Source organism: Echiichthys vipera, assembly GCF_963691815.1.
Source record: "Echiichthys vipera genome assembly, chromosome: 3".
Lineage (NCBI taxonomy): Eukaryota > Metazoa > Chordata > Actinopteri > Perciformes > Trachinidae > Echiichthys > Echiichthys vipera.
The window spans coordinates 15,789,895-15,810,307 of NC_139828.1; the positions used below are offsets into that span (position 1 = coordinate 15,789,895).

Genomic DNA, 20,413 nt, shown 5'->3' on the forward strand with positions numbered 1-20,413 from the left:
TTGTTCATTGCCCCAACTGCTCGATTTTGCTTGGCCACATTGTATTATTTTTGCATGAACGCAACAATGATTGTACTTGTGCTGAAATTGAGAAAATTAGTTTGGTAGAGTGCCTGGGCCAACTGCCGAGCTCAGTTTGTATAATCCCTGATTTTTTTTGACTAAATTAGCCATAGTAAACTGGATCACAAAACAAATGTTTCTTTTCTGGTGTTCTAATGTGCTCTCCGAACCAATAACCCTGCAAAGTATCTGTGTACCTGCTAATTGGATTGAGTTTCTGGACAGGGGAGTATACACTACATATTGTATGCGCTCTGTGCATTCCAAGGTGAATCGTGCCGTGTCAAGGACTTATTGGACATGATTGGCAGGTACTATCACCATGAGATGCCCATATAATGGCAGGGCTCCCATTCCTGACCTTCCTATTTATCTAGCTGTATTAATGTCAGCCTATTAATTCCTAAGCGGAGGAACATTTGGCAAAGACACCGTTTAACGGCCCTGGCTGAATCATTCTTATCTCAACAGACCTGAAAGGAATAGTTTTGTGCTATCAGCGAGTGGAAATGACATTTTGAAATTTCATTTGAGATAATCCACTTCACTTTCCAGTAAAACATCAAAATTACAACTTAAAATGTATGGAACCTGTATTAAAACTTTGTTACCGTGGCAAATCATCTGGCTATAATCCATGTGGACAGACAGGTGTAGGTATCTTTCAGCACTAATAGGATTTTTGTTGCATTGCTAAAGTGATTATGAGGCTATGGATTTATTATATATTCAGGCAGAGGGCAATGTAGCACTCAGCGCCCTAGAAATACAGTTGAAAAATAACATGAGACTGATAAAAAAACACATTATATGTTGACATTTTAAAATTAGGCAATCCTCACTGACACACGTCTAAAAACTCACATTTAAAAACTATACCTGAAATAGATTTTTGTCCATCTCATAATATTGTTCTTGACAATGCTTCCATTTCCATAAATGCTGTATATTGATGATGAGTGTTCCAGCGTTTGGTTCATGATTGCTTTAGTTTGTAACCATATTTCCTAACCAGTGGGGAGTTCTCTATCGATTAATTGAGTGGCTCATAAAATTGATCAATGGTGCAAACACAAAGAGCAATGAGCATGACGAGCGCCACGCTCATGTCACACGCTCCAACACTCTTGCATGCTACTGTGTTTTCTGTGGAAGTGTGACTTGCATAAGAGCTAGGTAATGATTCATTTATTCCAAACATTATGATCCTCAGATTGAAAAACCTTGTTTAATGTACTCTCAGATGATGAAAGGTTAGGTTAGGGTTAGGTAATGCCTGCAATAACCACAAGTGGCCGGCTTCCAAACAGACATGGCCACAATATGTTTGAACTATCTGAGATATAATTTTTTGCTTATGATGTTATATAACGGCTTTAACAGAGAACCACCCAACCAGAAAAACCCTCATGCTTTGTTTTGTTCCCCCCTCCCAAACTAGCCAAGTCATCCTGTGGTGCAGCATGCATGTTTGCCCTTGTATTTCTATAGCTGAGCTCCCGACAGGGTCAGGGCCTGCGCTTGGGTCACCAGCAGTCATACACTGTTTGGTTGGGTGTCATTCAGCTCCTCTGGCCCTGTGCTGCTCTCAATCATCCCCTCAGCAGAGGGGTCAGCCTCTGATTCCTCCCTGCCCCACATCTGACTCAGTGGGGCTCCAGACTCATCCCATCACCAGCCCAATCTCTCCCCTCTGGAGTGCGAATTTTCTGATCTACGCTTGCAAATTGTACATCTTCAGCAGTGTCAAAGCAGGAACACAATCTCTTTTGGGAATATATTTCCTCCACAGCTGAGGCTGAGTGTTCTGAGACCAAGCCCAGTGTCCCCAGGTATTTCAGTTTTTCCCTCAAAGTGGGTAAGAGAAACAGAGATAAGAGGAGTCTTATAGTATGTATGAATTCATGTATGAGTATGCTGTTGGGAAAACCCAATAGAAACCAAATGTGTACCCTCCATTCAACATGTGGTGGTCTGTTGGTTCTGATTTACATTTCAGTGAATCTCCGGCCCCATATTTCCCTTCCCTTGCATCCCTGTGATGTTCCGTGACAATTAACATCCCAACTCTTTCTTGAGGTTTGTTGAAAGCTCAGGGGCTAATTCAAGGGTCAAGCAAGACTTGCAAGCTGTCAATCTTTCTTTGTAACTGGACCCCCCTCCCTCCCCCACTCAGGTTCTTTATTCTTGGTCCCCCTGCCATTCTCCCAGACCTCGTTTTATAGAATGGCCCAACTATTCTTCTATTCTCCTGTGGCCCTCGAACAGCTACAGAGAGACAACCGGGAGCTTTGTCTAAGGAGCCTGGCATTCTTTGACATCTGCCTCTTGTTTTCAGACCCCCGCTGCATTCAAATTTCAAACTGTCCTTTTCAATCAGACCCCCTCCCTTCCCCTCTAATAACCCCCTTCCTCCCAGTTACTAAGCCTTTTTTTTTTTTTTGTTCTTAAGGAGGCCAACTGGGATTCTGCAATTCACAATTTTGTCACTCAGTTGTCGATTATAAAGCATTCTGTTGTATTGCGGATATATCAAGCACACATATGTTTGAAGCCTCTGGGCCCGACCCCCTGTGGCTTCTCCATTTCTCAGAGTACTTAAACACATGTCTGCAATGACTTCATATTTAGTCAAAACAGCGCAATGCCTGTTGACATTTTAGCAATCTGTGCTTAACAATCACAGAAAATTACCATCGCGTGTCTGGTGCATTAGAAGCAGCCACATTGATCACAATGCTCTTCATCATCTGTCCACCTCACCAGTATAAACTCCAAACCCCATTACAACAAAACATTGCTGCAGATGCTAAAACCTGTTTCAAGATCACACCCAAGTCGAGGGCTATTTAATGAAACAGTCAAGGTATGATCGCAGTCGGTTTCTGTTTCAAGGCGGAGAGAGAAGAGAAACCCCCGGCTGAGAGGGGAGACCTCTGCACGTTTAATGAGAACGGCAGTCTCCCTTCAGTCTACGCCTTTGGTGTCTCAGCATGTTAAACACTCACAGCATGATACAAACTATATTAAAGTATAGGACTGTTATCATCGATTTACAGAACACCCATCCCCGTGTACTAGGGATCTACATTCTGCTGGTTTTTTTTCCTAGCAGGGGGTCGCAAGTGCCTTCAAGGCAAAACTGTGTAAATTTTGCATTTCGTCTTTGTCTCTACATTCTGACGGGAGGTCTGTTGAGCATGCTGTCTCTTTTTCACTAAGCAATGATGACAGGGAAGCAAGAATAATCATGTTGATTTGAAACTGGCTTATAATAGTTTATATGTAAACACAGACTTTTTACCTGTTCCAGATGTAATCAATGTTGTACTCATCAGTTCTGACGAAGCCTCTTGGATGAGAGGTGAAACGTCTTCCAAGACAAACAACCAACTCCAGTTGCTTTTGACTTAAATTTCTTTAGGGATAACGATGACCTTGACATTAACAGACTACCTTATAATAATAGTTTTGGAATTAAGGAGTATTAAACAAGTTTTGGGTCCAGCACTTAATCCTCTGCATTAAACTGTATTGGGACATCAGTGTGTGCAAATGCACTCTAATAATTCAATTAAAACAGTAAGGCAACACACCAATTATTGCAACTACCATTTAAAGACCGTAGCCAGGTTATCTAACGTGTGTTGAGGTCGTAAGCGGAGGAGGTTTAGCATCAGTCTTGGAAATTACACTTGGCAGGAATATCCCATAGTGTCTGTGTTTTGATTCTGTGCACGCGCCACAGCGGCCGCCGAGTGAACCAGATGCAAAGTGGGACTGTATTTGATAAAAGAGTGACATGGCTAGGGATGGTGGGAAAATATAACTAATACTTTTGAGTGACTGTAAAACAAATTTAATGCTACAACTCACACCTCGAGACGATGGTGCCTGTGGGGGTCTGCTTTGTAAAAAATGGAATGTTAACAACAGTTATCACCAAAAATGTCTCTCCATATTCCTGTTATATTACAATTTCGTATAACTTGTGACATGTGATCGAGTTTTCACAGAAAATTATTTTGTGCATGACAATATAACGATTGAATGGGATAATCATAACTTTCATGTAAGTACGTGTGATCTAACTACTTTCTGTCTTACACCGCTTTCACACATGAACGGCAAACCTGAAATTATCTAGACATTACCTGGAGGAGTTGTATGTGAGAACGCAAATGTCCTGATCAGTTGGATCCGACATCAAATCCCATGTGTGAGAATTCACAGCAGGCGAACATGTTGATGACATTTATGTTGTGTAACTCGCGCAATACTGGAAAAAAAGAAAAATCCGAGGTTGCAGAAGAAGGGTGATTTCTACTAAGACGAGATTGGGGAACTTAAATCTAGAAGGGCCGTTGCCAACATTATCAGACAATTCAAAGGATGGCAACTGACTCCTTGTTTATGACCAAATAATGAAGCGGTTCTGTGACCACGGTGTAATCTGCATCATGTCCTGCCTCCTGCACGCTCTACCCAGGCGCCACAAACAGAGTTTTTCATGGAAGTGAGAACCCAGTCTGACACGGACAGTCTCCTGTTGTGTGTGCTATGTGTGATAGGGAAACTCCTGACGAATCAGGTTGTGACATTGTTAGGAGTTCATATGAGTAAACGGTTTAAGTGGACAAAACAGTAAGAGCTCAGACTTAAGCCTATATTCTCACTATGCACTTTGATTATTTATTAATTATTAATTTATTATTAAGGCCTTGTATTGTATTTTTGAGTGTAGGCTGATTATTTGTAGCCACTTGCCTGATGAACTTAATTGGTGCCGCATGCACTATTCTGCTAAAAGACCAGGGTTAGGGTTTTGTCAGAATCCAATATGTTTGCTCTCCGTGATCATCTTTCATTTGTCGAGGCTCATGACTACATATTATTCAATTGGAACTAAATACATTGTGGCTGTGTACCCTGCTACTGTTAACCTCTTATAAATGGCTCTGAAATTAGAGGTCTCAGGTTAGGCGTAATGTCATACTAGATGAGCTGATTATGGCAGACTTAATTATAACTTTGTTGGCTAATGTGTGCACTCCGCATGTTTTCTCGGTGATGAATTATGGCGCTGTCTGAGAAGTCAGACAAAATAGATCAAAGACCCTTCAGGCCACGGATATTCTCCAGAGTGGAGGAGCCAGCCAAAGCTGATTTGTGAAGCTCTGACTGTACATGATACAGAATTCCTCTCCGTCTTTTCAGTGGAGTTCTCTTGTTAGCTGCTAGTACGGTATGATAGATAACGCTACGTCCCTTGTATCTTAACAAGCAATTGCAGGTTGTATACGCAGAAGAAAATTGCATGTTGTTTTTGAATGTGCTAAAAAGGAAGCAAAAAGTTTCTAATGGGCTCCTGTGTGCCTTGTTGCCAGAGTGATGCCATATCCCAAGGTGAATGTGCTAATGGTTCATGGGAGTGAGAGGACTGAGCATAGCCCAGCAGTGTAAACACACAGACAAAAGGGAGCCGTTAGTAGTGTGAAATGCATGCCTGGGCGCGCAGGTAGGCATTAGGTTTCACCCTACACAGCTCTAGCACTGTATCCATGACAGGGAGGAGGCCATTTGCTTTTGTAGCGAAAGAGCAAAAACAAACATTCAAACAGACTGGTACTAGAGGGACAGGTATGGACGAGGTGGGGAGAGAAGAATTCTGGTTTGTAGAGATGTAAGGGAGCGGGAGGGGGCGAGGAGGGAAGGGGCTGGAGAGATAAGGTGGTTTGTGGTCAGTCACAACAAAATGACCATTTGCCTGGTAGTGTTGCTTTATTTGTTTGTTTGTCTAAGGCGCGGGGGTGGAAAGAGCCACAAAGCATTAGTCACATAGAAGTCTTGTTACATTTGAACCACTGCTGTGATAGAAGTGAAATGCTAGTAGTAGGAGGTTATATATATATATATATATATATATATATATATAAATGCAGCTAATTCAAATAGATGGTAGTAGATTTTTAATTGGCCATGTAGACGTCCTAAAAATAACTAAATGACCAAACAAGACATCAACCTCTATTATAAAGTAGTTTTTCCATTTATTACTCAGACACCAACTAAGCTAATGCAAAACAATATGACTGTAGCAGGATGAAAAGCTTTTTGGCTAATGTTCACCAAGCTATTACCCTGGATATTTTTAGCTTTTAATGTTATTGTCTGTTCATTTAACATTTCCACCATGTGGTTGTAGAGTTTTGATGCGGTGTCAATTTACAATTGGTCAGTTCCTGATACAACTCTTCTGAAAAGTCAACAATTCTTTTTTTACTGTTGGAAGCTTTTGTTCTGCAATAGAGTAAATGTTTGGGAATGAGAAGTCTCAGCTGTCAAGTCATTCATCATCTTTTAAAATCCTTACTGATTTGTCACTTTGTGTTGTGGGAAAACAAAAATTTCTTAACATGCTCCAAAAAGGTATAAATATTCCTTTTTAACAGGTGTAGAAAATACAATTTGACACAGCACTGATAAGGTTAGCATCACAAGGAGGTGGACAGGGCGGGCCTTCTTATCTGTTTGGTCCCGCCCCTCCTGCCAGTGAAATGGTTAGCATTCAGAAGCCATTAAGGGATTTCCCTTCCCAGGATTATTGACCTTCTGGGCTTATTTCAGTGGCTTTGCATGGGTTTTTAGTATTTCACAGCTTAAGGTTTGTCACATTTCTGCAGTGGAATGTAAATGCCACATCAAGTGCCTTGTGGCAAGAGTGTGAAAGGGTGAATTCCTCTGTGAAATCACACAGAGACACAGCTCACCACGTGGGATATATTTTAACCCCTGAACTGAACATCTCTCTTGGTCTGCTCCACAGGTGAGAGGATCAATGATGAGCATCTCTGAGACCAGTTGGCTTGGACTTTTTTAATCAGAACCTCGTTAGTAACAACACAAACCTGCCGCAGACCATCAACACCGGGCACCATGGCATGCTCCCTGCGGAAACTACACACCTTCTGCTGGTTCCTCATTACACTAGCCCAAGTGCACTCAACAGAGGGTAAGTACACATCAAAGAGTCATCTTTGTTTTCTCTTAAAAACTGATTTGTTTTCTTGCCAATGTTCTTATAGCATATTTTGAATGAGTATTGCATCAGGCTTAATGACAGCCAGTGCCAGATAATATTTTTTTGCCATTGTCTTATTTAGGTATATAGCATGAGAATAGAGATGTGACTCATACCAAAGCTGCTCCTCTGAGTGCAGGCGGTGCTTGTGTAAGTAATGCAGCTCTGAGGACAGTGGGCTCAGGTGGATGGGGGATAATCTTGAGTGGTTTCATTAGTTGGTAAATTGTGATTTGTCTGAGATTTTCTGCTTGAAAGCGTCAGTTGTTCCCAGTGGCATCGAAGACTGGATCCATTTGTAAATTCCTCGCTAAAATGTTCTGTCTGATGGCAGACACACACAGATTTCACACCTCAGAAAATATAAAGCTTGAATGTGTTTTAATCATAGTGCATTTAGCTCTGATTAAAACACTCTCGGCTGTCTCATAATTACAAGATTTATGCATCCAAACCATATCCAATAAACTGCAACGTTTACATGTTAGTGTTTAATCACGTGAATAGAGGTGCATTACTTTAGATGTTTGAAGACAGAATAAACTAAAGTTGGCATCTTTGCAATGCAATATATCAAAAATGCCACTGCGGGTTTGGTTTTGTTGGTGGAAACTGTTAAAGCTCTAGCCAACTGTTCACTATACGTGCTTTACTGATTTTTAAAACGCTTAATAATGTAGGATTATTGATTCAAGTTTGGAGGGTAATGATTTATCAAGATGCTGAATATACATTGAGTCCCACTGCCACGGTATATGTTACCATATGTGTTTCTCATGTATCATCTGGCTTAGATTTGATCTTTTAATATAAGAAGTGTGAGTGTGTAGTTTCTATTGGATGAGAGTCAGAGAAAATCGCATAAAATTGGCTGTACTTAATCAGAAGTATTCCATCTATGTCTGAAATCTGCATATCATTTGAGAAACATCATGCAAAGGTAAGAGGTTGCAATTTCAAAAGCCTAGATATAGGATAGGATATAGAAGAAAACCTATTGGGGGGTCAGTAATGATAGTCGCCACCCCACCCCTGTCACAGGTTGCGGCGCTTCTGGTTTCACCAGAAAAACTTCAAACATCACACTACTACTTTTTCCTGTTAAAACGGCATTTTAAGATGAACCTCCGCCCTCGCAAGTGTTTTAGCATAGTCTCAGAACCAATCTCTGTCTGTAGTCACACGCCTGCAAACACATACCTATAAACACATACCTATAAACACATATCACAGACTATTAATGTACACTGGTTATTCGTGTGCTGATAACGCAACTGGACATCGCTCGATTTAATAGCCTCAGTGGGTCATGTTTGAAATGTGGGCCATTGAGGCAACAGTTCTGCTAATAGTTGGTCAGGGTGCATCTGCCAAAGGGGATACGATAAGGTGATGATATGAGACTCCTGCTGACAGGTGACATGTGATTCAGAAGTGACTCCCCTCCACTCCCCAGGCAAGCAATGGGAGTAAGCACTGACTGTAGATTAGATTGAACTTTATTGTCATTGCAGAGTGCAGGTACAAGCAGGACATGAGGCAATGTTTATTCCAAATCAGGGGAACGGAGGAGTAAACGCAAAAAAGGAAGTTCAGCCCAGGAACAGTTCATTACAAACAATATCCTCAAGTAAACATGCTTCATTAAACTGCGTCTACCCCTAATATCTTTTTAATGCATTTTTATAATTGAATTAAATGGGTTAGTGAAATGCTGTAAATAGTCTTAAGTTTGGTTCTTTTTCCCCTCGTTTTTTTTACGTTTGATACTCACAGCCAAGATTGAAACTGTAGCTGTGGGGGATTGTGTTACTTTCTGACCTCCTTCTATACAATACATGTTTCATCCTCCACATTTTACCGCATCGGTTCCAAAAGTATGACTGTGATCTGTTTTTGCTCATCTGACTCGCTGCCATCCCAAGCTTTTCATCTCCCATTTTCATTATTTTATTCACATCTAAAAAAAAAATGCTTGTGTGCATCCACAACCCTAGCAGTCTAGTCAGTAACATGAGTTTCTAAAATGTATTTTATATATATAAAAAATACATTTTAGAAACTAGACTGTATCAAAGGAGCCCTGGAGCAGAGAGCTTTTGATCCTAATGATCAACCATGGGATACCATTTGTTTGTTTTTTCATCCCTTTTATGAACAGATTCAATTTAAGTGCATCATTGTTTACAGTCTTGGTACAACTGCTAAAACTATGATAATTACTTTTAGACGCACGCGTAGTGTTATACATCATGATTGTTTTACGATCTTGGAACATACATTTGAGCCAGTGCTCTTAAAGTATGCCCACAATCCTACAAAAGCCCAGGAGGGTAATATTATTAGTATGGACATAATGATATGCGACTAAATATCATACAACTCAAACATTTCCCAGTTTTAAAGGGTCATGCTCAGTTTAATAATCACATGGAGCACTACCTAGCCTGTTAAAATAGTTGCATCATGTCCTCAGTGGCTCTAGAGGGAAATTTCTAAAGTCTGGTGATGCCATCAAGGGTTATTTCGGCTAAGGCTTGAGACTTACTTTCTTTTCATGAGACTCTCTTCTTGACAATTTCTTTAACAGAGTTAAGTCTGCATTACAGACTGGGGGTGTGGAGTTTGGGGTTACATCCACACTAATAAGGGTTTTGTTTCAAACTAATAACTTCCGCTACATTTACATCCTGCGTCCACACTACTTCGGCATTTCTGAGTCCCTTAAATAGAGACTTTTAGAAACACAGCTGACACCATTTTCTTTTGAACAGTCCCGTGTTGCATTTTAGGGCACACTCACACTTTGCCCAGATGATCCAATTGTCTCCCCTCCCGCCTCGCCCACGGCCCAGGCCCGCTCACACCCACATTACTTCCATTCATCGGGGGCCTGGGAACGATTGCTTATTGCTTATTCGTCATCACCCCTTGAAGATTTTGTTTTGTCCAATTCTTTTTGAATATCCTCATCTGACCAAATCTTCAGTAAACACTCCACCTCTGCATCAGACCACCACGAACCTTTGCCGCCTTGTCGCCAGTCCAAGCAAAGGAATCTCTTTCATCTTTTCATCTTATACATCCATGACTTTCAGCCAAAGAGAATTGATGATCTGCTTCCTTTTGACACTGTAACGTCCAGTCATGTGATATGCATGTATCAGGTGTTTTAGTATGGATTGAGATTATTCCGTTTGTGTGGATGGAGATCAGACATCTTTTTCTTTTTAAAACCCTATTTTAAAATGAAAACATAGTGGCGTGGATGTAATCTGAAAGACATGGGTATTTAGCAGGCAGGGAGCGTCTTGCACTAGGGAAGAAGAAGCATCCTGTGTGTGACTAAAAGACAGGATATCTTTGCCTTTGCTGCATCAGCTTTAACTTTTTTAATTCTGTGTCAGGCTTCTCAAACGTATGGAAGTGAACTAGTGAATAGCTGGAGTGCCTCTTTAATTCTCATTATACAACATTCATTTATTGAGTAATTTTTTACACAGATAAGGATTTTAAGGTTGGGGAAACAGGCCAGGAAGTACCAGATATCCCTGTCTATCACTTTAATCAGTATGCCACACTCTGACCTGCTTTGATATTGTTTTGCATCAACACAAGTTTGCCCCCTAGCAATCAGAGTGATCTTCTTTTGAAGCTGCAGGTTTATTTCCTTTTGTCCTACTGGTGTCCTCTGTGGATGTCACCATAGCAACCCACCAGAAATGAGATGAAGGTGTAATTTATGAAGTAATAATGTTGTTTTGCAAAATGTAAAAACGGTGGTGGTTTTCCCTTGCAACACATGGTTAAATTGGCTCACATGTCTTCCAAAATAATTTAGTCAAGTCTGGTGGGGTTGAAGGGATTTGTCTGTATCAGTGACAGAATAACAATTCACACCTAGCTCAGCCACACGCTCTCTTCAAAGAGAGAAGACGGTGAGAGTCAGAATTACGGTGAGACAGAATTAGAAAGGATTCTGTGTCAAGAGGTAGGCAGGGTGAAGTTGGCAATATACTAGACAAAGTGCCAAGAATATATCAGGAGAAAATGTGTCTGGTGTTGATTAGAGCTGGGCAATACAGCTAAAATATGCAATCATATTATACTGTAGGTGATTTAATGTCTTAATAACAATATATGTATCATGATACAACATGCTTTCCAGTTAAATCAATCAGTAAATAGTCAATATGAAATAACCGAATGGTAAAGCCTATTTTTGTATACTCCTGTGTGAATTAAATACTAAACAAAGGAAGAACAGTAAAGATTATTTTCTTATTTTATAAATAACTGCAAAATGAACATTTCAAGTGAAATTATGAGGGGGGGGGGGGGGGGGGCATTGATTATGTTTACATGCATGCACACAAATGTAGAGAAATCAGATCAAGACAATGGTTTGATTTGACTACACTGGGGTATTCCCATAAGCAAAACTCTTGGTTGTAGACATGCAGATGAACAATAAAGCTTAATGAATGAATGAAGACACACTGCTTTGAAAACACTACTCGCAATTTATTTTAAAGTGGAGCTATTCAAATTATTCTCATTATTATGCAGAAAACACTGTCCTGAGCTGTATGCACTGTTGTATTCTGGGTAATTGAGCTTGAAGGTTGGAGAAGCTTGTGACTGGAAGGTTTCCAGTTTGAGTCCAGTTTTTTAATTGCATTGAACTGAGTGGTAATGTTAAGTGTGATGAAAAAGTTTGTTATATTCCCTTTCAAATATTTCACATCAGGTTCACTGAGAGATTTGAGTTAGTATGCGCGTGTTATTATCAATTTAGGTGACATAATTGTTTCTCTTGATTTATGATTTCATCACGGTTTTATTCCATTGTAAGATGATAGATTATTATACTGAATTATTGCCCAGCCGGAGTGTTGATACACCTTGTTTTATTGTGATCAACTTCACTGTTTTGACATAAAAATATGACCAAGTGACATCATCCACTTGATGAAAAAGCTAGTCTTATTTATCAAGTGGCATCACTGGCTTTACACTGTCTAAACTTTAAGATATGTAAAAGACTGTGCTCTGCAAAAGAACAAACAGCTAAGCAATGTTATGTAGGTCATACGGACCCTATATGAGAAATGAGTCAACAACAGTTGTTTTCTCCAGATAGCATGTTGTCATTCCATTACTACGCAGCCTGTGGTGGTTGTGTCTATGAGGTCAAGTGTACATAAAGAGTTGGCCATGATGTAAAAGCTGCATTTCAGTGGCAAAACTTGTTTGAACAAGTCTGACTCAGAGAATTTCTTAGCCCTCCATGCACCCTGAAACCACACTATTGTTTCTCCTCAAAGCTAAATGTTTGAAGTACTTGAGATTTCTCAAGGGCAACAGGGAAGGACACCTTTAAATGTCCTCTTTTTTGTACCATGTGAAAGGAAAAGACAAGAGACTTAAAGCCTTCATCTCAAAGTGAATGGAGTGAAATAGAGGTGTTCTGAAATGTAATTACTGGAAGTAAAAGCCCAGGGTTCATTGTGAGACAGAACATACAAGAACAGGATCTAGCACCTCCCAGTGCTGTGTTGCCACCTATAACTCCAGTTAGCCTTTTTATGTAGCCATAAAAGTATATTTATATGACTTTCAGAAAAGTGTTTCTTATTTTTTTTAACATATTCTGAGAACTTTTCTTGTGCTCATTCCACACGTTACTGTATCAGGGCAGGCTGATAGTGGTCATGGAAAGGAGATTTGTATCTAGCAGGTAAATCCAATCAGGTAAAGACATCATAAGCCTATTCTTCAGAGGCAAAGATACTCTATCAGTTCTTACTGATTATCTGCTTTTCTATCTCTCCACTAGAGGCCTCTTTCTCAGCAGCTTTTCTTGCATGCCATCTTATGAATAAAAAATCGAAATACTTTCTGTCAAGTGTGGAACCATGGGTAGTAGACCTGTTCTTTTTAAGTACTAATCTGTGCCAGAGTTGTGTCTGTAGAAAAGCATGGTACCCCACAGCAGTGACCACTCAATTTGGTATTTAAGGTACATTGGTTGGCCTGTAGCAAATTTTTTAAAAGAAACAACTAATTTATTAGTTAATTACTATATGAAACACACATTTGCCTAGGTTAGGCTAGGTTTTTCCAGCTTCCAATTAATTTCGTATTGGAAACAGCACTAAAACAGTTAAGGCTAAAGGGGTGAATCTTTCCTTTTGTATCGTGTGTCTTTAGTAAACAACTTCTGTCGGTTTTGTCTTTCCACTTCCCGCTTGTCATCCTGGTTGTTTGCGGCAGACTGTGGAATCTGGCTTCCCATGGAGCCAGGCAGGCGTGGGGCCTGTGTACGAAGGCCCACCATGCTGTCATGTCTCTTTCATCGCCAGCCAGGCTTGGCCAATAAGGAGATAAGGAGACAATGACTGGGAGAGCAAGCAGTGGCAAGGTGTAACCGCAGCCCCTGGGTCTCCTCCCTGCCGAGCACTTCAAATCCTCATTAGGATTTTCAGCAAAGGAAGGAGGGATTTTCTGGATTAAGGCTTTGTCACCGGTGGCTCCAGGTTTGTGTTTGTCATGCAAGAGCATGGCGGAGCTCTTGACATCTTGCCACCCCCTGCCTTCACCCAAACACAGACCCTCCCTTCACCTGGCTACTAAAGCAGTTAAAAGATGTTCCAATAACCCAGAATGTATGAAGCTCGTAATTATTAACTCACTGCCCTTGCCAAAGGTTTTTAACGCCATCCTAGTGGTCTATGTTAGGCATCTGTGGGTTTGGGCTGCTGCATCGGCATTCTTCTTAATGGTTATTTATGCAGAGATAACCTTGAGAAGCATCATTAGTTTGTTGTGTGCTGTTGCTGTCCATAACTCATGCTGGGATCTCGGCCGTGACACCGATGCGGCAATTCAGACAGGAGACACTGTGCCTTGTTTCAACTCCAGTTGCTCTCCTCCACGTGTTAGCTGTAGCAGGGGCACTATAAGTCATACCCATTTATAACTTAACTTCTCACTTATTTCAAGGTTCGTGGTATGTGGTTTTTCCTTTTAAGTATGTGACTATTTGTTTAATGAGGTCATGAGTATTGCAGACTTCTCACACAAAACAACATGACTGTGTTGCTCGACATGGCGCTCAACCTCTAACATGGTCCTTAATTGGGTTTCAGACTTGTCTAGAAGAGTGGTTCAGCGTGACAGAGCCTCAGACTTAGTGTGAAACCTACCTTTTCCCATCATTCTCGGTGCTGATCTTTATGGATGATGGGCATTCACACAGGTCTCATGAGGCCCTTGCTGGGTGGGATCTCAAGCACCCTAGATTAGTCACCTACCCACATGTCATGTCATCTGCCTCGTATTTTACGGTCATGCTTTGTCTCACTTTGTCTCACTTTGTTCTTACTCAGGTAAAAACATGCGGGCCCCTAACAAGTATATCCCAAACAATCTACAAAATATATTCGGATAACCCATAAAGTCTCTGAATCCCATATACGGGAAGAAAAACAAATATGACTTATCAATCTCCAGTGCAGTGGTCTATAACCAAAGACCTATTATTCATGGAACATTTATTGTGTTGTTCTTGTTGTTGACTGCCTCTGATCGAGCCATGGCAGATGTGACTAGCAGTATGAGGGTATTTTTGTATAAGCAGACTTCAATTTGTCAAAGATATGCCTCCAGTTTTAGTTCATCTTTTGTTTGGGCCTTTGTTCTTTATTTGTTTCTCGTTGTGAAAGTGTTTTTAACTTGCTGCAGGATCCAGTTTGGTATATGCAGTTCAAAAGGCATGTGTATTAAAAAAATACCCATATGATAGCAGACATAGCACAGGCTTCTAAGTTCTGTAATATTTGTATGTCTAGAGCCTGTGCAATGGATATCAAGGACTGCAGACATGCAAGGACTGCTGATGAAGTCTGGAAGGAGCAGATTAGGAGAATGGTTTTGATTATCCAGCCTAGATGGTATTTCTAACAGGAACCAGCATGCGCACCTCGCGCCAGACAAATGAGCCAGCTCAGCTGGTCAAAGGGCAAATGTAGCTTGGTTTCCTGTTTGCTACTGTAATACTGTGGAATTTTAAGGTGATTAGACTTCAGCGTTCTGGTCATATGGAGTGCAGCACTGCGATATTCACTCGTTACTTACGTAGGCCTCAGCTCTTTCTGTGAATTAGAGACTGATGCCAACTGTTGTAAATTAACTGTCTCCATGCATGCCATGTCATACTGTGAATTACATATTTTTATCAATGTAGCTATGTTGTCCTCTGATTTGAGCAACAAGAGCAACGGGGGGATGAATGCATTGAAGTAGTCTTATAAGAACTGCTATTTATGAAGCCATTGACTCATGCCTGTGAGTTTTCCGTCCCATATCAGCTGAAATGCCTAATGTAAACAACAACAATCTGCAGGTGTTCAAGGGCTATGTAATCACGTTTTCATTGTGAGGATGCTGTTGAAAGGCATGTTCACTGAAGCGCAGGAAAGTGTGGTTATGGTTTGGATGTCATGCAAAGAAAACTGATTGCAGAACTAGTAATGACAGATTCTGTTTAGAGAACATAATATATCCAAAGGCTTAAGATTTCACAGGTTTTACAGTTGACGCTCGAGAGTCAGATGCAAGATATCCCTGCTTGCCCTTAGTGGAATCCTCTTTGTCCTCTTGCTTTCAGTCCTGATTTAGAGCAGCTATAAATCCTGAAGAGGCTCCTGTAAACGAGGGGTGGTGAAACTACGCCCATAAATATAAAGGATTTAGAACCAGAGCCTTTTGAAGGAACTTTAAGTGCCAATTCATGAAGCTTGTTAACTTACAGAGTTTAACTGGTACATTCAGTATTTTCCTGTTTGTTCAAACTTCTCATAGCATTTTCTTTATAGTGAAAATTGTCCAGAACTTGCTTGGCCAAAGCCAGGCTAAGTTATAGCTCATTGCCCTGTTTTTGACATCATTTAGAGCGAAGAAGTCATTAAGCGCAGGTTTGCTTGCTATCAAACAAAACACACGCCTGGTTGGCTCATTTGTGCTCCTGTAGACAACTCGACCGTGTATGACTCGGCTTCTGACCCCCTGAGTCTTAATGACCCCTGAGTGTGTCCGTATGTCAAGGGCGTGAGCTTCTGCTTTTAAGCCCCCCTCTCAAGTGAATGATGGGCCAGAGAAAATAGTCATCAAAGACAGATTTCCCCCGTGGAGTAGTTACAAATCAATATCAGATGATTTAAGTCATTTTGAATCAACCCCTCTTAGTCTATAATGCTGTCTTTCATAATACCGACTCAGCCCAGCTGGATCATTGCCTCTTGCTTAATAATTGCTCTTGTATTCTATGTATTTCCATCAAACACACAGACTCACAAGTCCCCAAATTATTTTTAAATAGCCAACAAGCAATAATTAAGGCAGATAAGCATGAGAGACATCTGATAAATCCTTAAATGAGAACTTCAAAGTGCCCCTGCTGTGACAAGTGAGGGCTGGAAACAGATGGAGGAGTGAAGCAGGCTTAGTCTGTGGACTTGGATTCAAATGAGGTTAATCCAAATCTGAAAGTTTCTAATAAAAACAATCTTGGGGGGGAAACCTTCCTTTGAATATTATAACAATCAGTCCACTGAAGGAAAAAAATACATATGAGATGGAAGGTCATCAAGATAATATTCAGCCTCTGGATTATAATGAATATCAGCCAATAAATCCAGTTGACTAAAATTCAATTTTCGTTTAGCCCACTTTCTCTTTAAGTATTATGAGCTTGAATCTTTGGACCACAGGAAATCTAAAGATAATAGAACCATCATGTTATTTAAAAAAATTCCTTCATCCAAGAAAAAAAAAATTGTTTCCTTTGCGTCGCTTTTGTCAGAGAAGTACTATGCAGAATATATGCATAACCTTGAGTCGGTCTGGTGAAGAGACAAAAGCCAATGAGGATAGTGCGTTTAAGTAAAATAGTATTGTGTCAAATAACAATTCACCAAAACTAGTAAGTCTGCAGTCTAGTGTGAATGAAGAACTGCATAAAGAATTCAGTTGGAGCAGCAGTCGTGTCATCAGGGCATGACCACTCGGTTGGTCAGGGAATTTAAATGCTAGGTGGGGGTCAGTTAAGCACTAGCTGAATAATGTGACACAAATGCATTGACATGAGAGCTGAGTCTCGGCAACAGGAAACCACCGCTGTGGTCTGCTTGAGAAAGTGCACTTTGGGACTGCAAACCAAGCAGATGGACCCTTCTCATCTGTGTACTGTCACTGGTGACCCATTGGGAGATTCTTCCTTATTGAATGGCGGAGCATCAAACGCTTCATTGGAGCAGAAAAGGAAGTCTGGGCTACTCAATGTATCTGAGTCCACAGTTTCCATTTTATCATTTGTCATGGAAACTGTGAAAGAGGGAAAGGTCTGTGGGACAAAAAAACACTTTTAAACTCTTGAATATTTGATACCTTCTGTAATTATATCACTGATCAAGCTGAGTAATGAGGTCTAAAGAACTTTCTGCTAAATAAGCGCTGCGACTCTTATTGACAGGGGCTACACTATATAAATTCCCCTCAGCAATGACTCATAGAATGAGTCTACAGCTAATCAAACAAACCCCATTTAAGTGCAGTCACCTAAATTGCACAAATTTAAACTTTAAGGTTAAAGATTCTATATCCTTTCTTAATTTAGTGTAAGGTTTAAGGATGCTTAGTTCCTGAAATTTTAGGATTGAACCAAGCCTTGACTTATTCTTGATCATCTTAAAATGGATTGTGATTTAAGGCTCAAATCTACCAGTGGCCATTTATTAGGGACAAAATTTACTGTTTGATGGTCATCACAGCCATTTCATTACCAAGTTGTCCTTGCTTTTTTGTGTGACCTAAAAACCCACTGCTGCACACACACACACACACACACAAACGCACACACACACACACACACACACACACACACACACACACACACACACACACACACACACACACACACACACACACACACACACACACACACACACACACACACACACACACTTGCATGCTGCCTGGCCCCAGGGCTATCCGATATTAGACAGTGAGATGACATTGTGTGCTTGTGCGAGTGCAGTCAGCCGACATGTGCAGATGATGTGAAGTCAATAATGCATTATGAAAAAAGGGGATTTATGACCTTGATGAGCCCCATAGAGCTTAATTAAGCCTTAAGGTTGATTTACATACAAGTGTACATGGAATTTGATGAGGCTGTGTTTTCCTGCTGGTGCGGTGCATTTTAATTTTGTCTGGCGGCAACACTTGATGCCTTGTATTTGTTCAAATTCTTCCGGATTAGAAAGAGAAAACATAAACCTTTCTTGGCTACCAGATTTCCATGTCCATGTTTTTCTTTTTTCTGAACACAGTAAAATCATCAAGTACTAAGCTACAGGATCATATTGCTTTCCTGTGCAGGCTTATGCATCTACAAGTGCTGGTTGAGGATGAGGAATAGAGTTAATGTAAAAAAAGGTATATGACAGGGTACATTTCTGCTTAAAGAAGCCCACTTTAACACCAAAAGAGGGAAAAGAACAGTCTTTTTTTCAGAGAGAAATGACAAGATCTTTTTCAGAGTCATGTACCTATATCAAAGATGCTCCTGATAGCCCCCCTGCTGTTGCTATGGAAGTAGCGGAGATGTAAATGAACTGGAGTGAATTGGATGGTGGAGAATACAAATGAGGTTGGAATGCTCGTTCCCCTGCTGCTCTTTGCCTCTTCTTCCTCCAATATCTCTCTCTGTTCCTGTCTCGCTCTCTTTGTGCAAGTAGGTTTCAAAGACCCAACATTAACTAGCATTCTGCATATTTTGACACCACATAATGATATAGGATCTTTTTCTTTTTTATGTCTCTTTTAAAAAAATGCCTTTAGATCAATTTTTCTTTTTAAATATATTTTTTTAGGCTAGACCACTATGGCTTTGTACAAATTCCCTTTTGAATCGTGCTGCTTTGAATTCCAGATTTGATGTGAATTTTACATGTACTGCCATACCAGTGCATAGCTGAAACCATTTCTGTAACTTTTCAATAGGCAGCAAAATAGATGTAATATTTTCTGCCATGAAGAGCGATACAGTCAGGGCTATGAGTGTATATATTAACTGCATTCTTACTATTAACACAACAATAATTATCCCATAACTAACTCTCTTTAACAATACACACCACGATTTGCAGCACTAATCATTTACATTTCCTTGCTGTCTGGCGGCGACCTTGTATCTCCATATTTTGCAATTTTTATTTTTATTTATAAATCAGTGTTACTTGTCACTCCTACATATGTGTGCATTTTATAAAATTTTAACAAATGAAAATGTTTGAATAAGTCTTGTAACACCACTGGATCCCCCAAACTGTCAGCAAAACCTGAAAAATGAATGTTTTGGACAAACAAAGTTTCCACCCAACAGCAACGACTTAAAAAATGACACCACGGAGCAGTTTGTTTTTATATTATAGGTACTCCTGACCATGGAATAAACCACTATAAACCTATAACAAGGCCCAGTCATGCAACAAAGAAAATACCGTGATATACTGTGAAACCGCCAGTAATACAAATGTTTGGTTACACTGCTGATGAATGAAAGAAGAAGAGAAGAAAAATCATTGTTTTTCCCCGTACAGAATAACTTTGGTTTTCACTGATCATCTCTGATATAAATATGAGCTAAGATGTCGTGTCAGTGTAATCGGTGCAACATAAGTCGTAGTTTCAACATCAGTTGTCAAAGAGTTTAATAATCTACAGATGTTATGGACTGAATTACAGAGGAGAAAAAACCTCTACATAAGTGACTGTCGTTTGCTGTTAGGCATGCCCAAAAATGACATCAGCTTTCAACACACAGAGTTGGAAAAAAATAAAAACAAAGTCTTCAGTTAAAGTTAATGTTGAGAAACTCATAAAAACAATGTCTGTTAAACCGGTAGTGTAATTATTTTTCTGAATGGCCACACAAAGTCAGCACTCATACCCTGCTGTTTGCAGGATATATGCAATATTTTCTTTCTTCTCCTCCTCTGTCTGGACCTGATTTCTTAAGAATACATGCTGTTGTAAAGGATATCTCTGGATTATAGAATCAGCACTGTGGGAAGAGTCTTGACTTAAAGGTTTCTTTTTCTTTACAGACTTCCTTTGCTTGTACAACAGAGAGTAGGGGGTTCGGGGCAGGGGGGCAGAGCCTGGAGGACTCGAGCTGCGATTCCTGTGGCTCCAAGTTAATGC

General features: G+C 40.3%; 1 protein-coding gene across 9 annotated transcripts in view; it reads left to right on the forward strand.

Moving 5' to 3' along the window:
* The window catches only part of adgrl2a (adhesion G protein-coupled receptor L2a), a 97,029-nt gene that overhangs the window by 14,351 nt on the left and 62,265 nt on the right, over window positions 1–20,413 (forward strand). For all 9 annotated transcript variants that reach the window (XM_083940689.1, XM_083940697.1, XM_083940690.1 and 6 more), the window contains exon 2: window positions 6,890–7,075. In XM_083940689.1, the coding sequence (XP_083796815.1) occupies window positions 7,000–7,075 (76 nt within the window). In that variant the 5' untranslated portion in view covers window positions 6,890–6,999. The remainder of the gene's footprint in view (window positions 1–6,889; window positions 7,076–20,413) is intronic.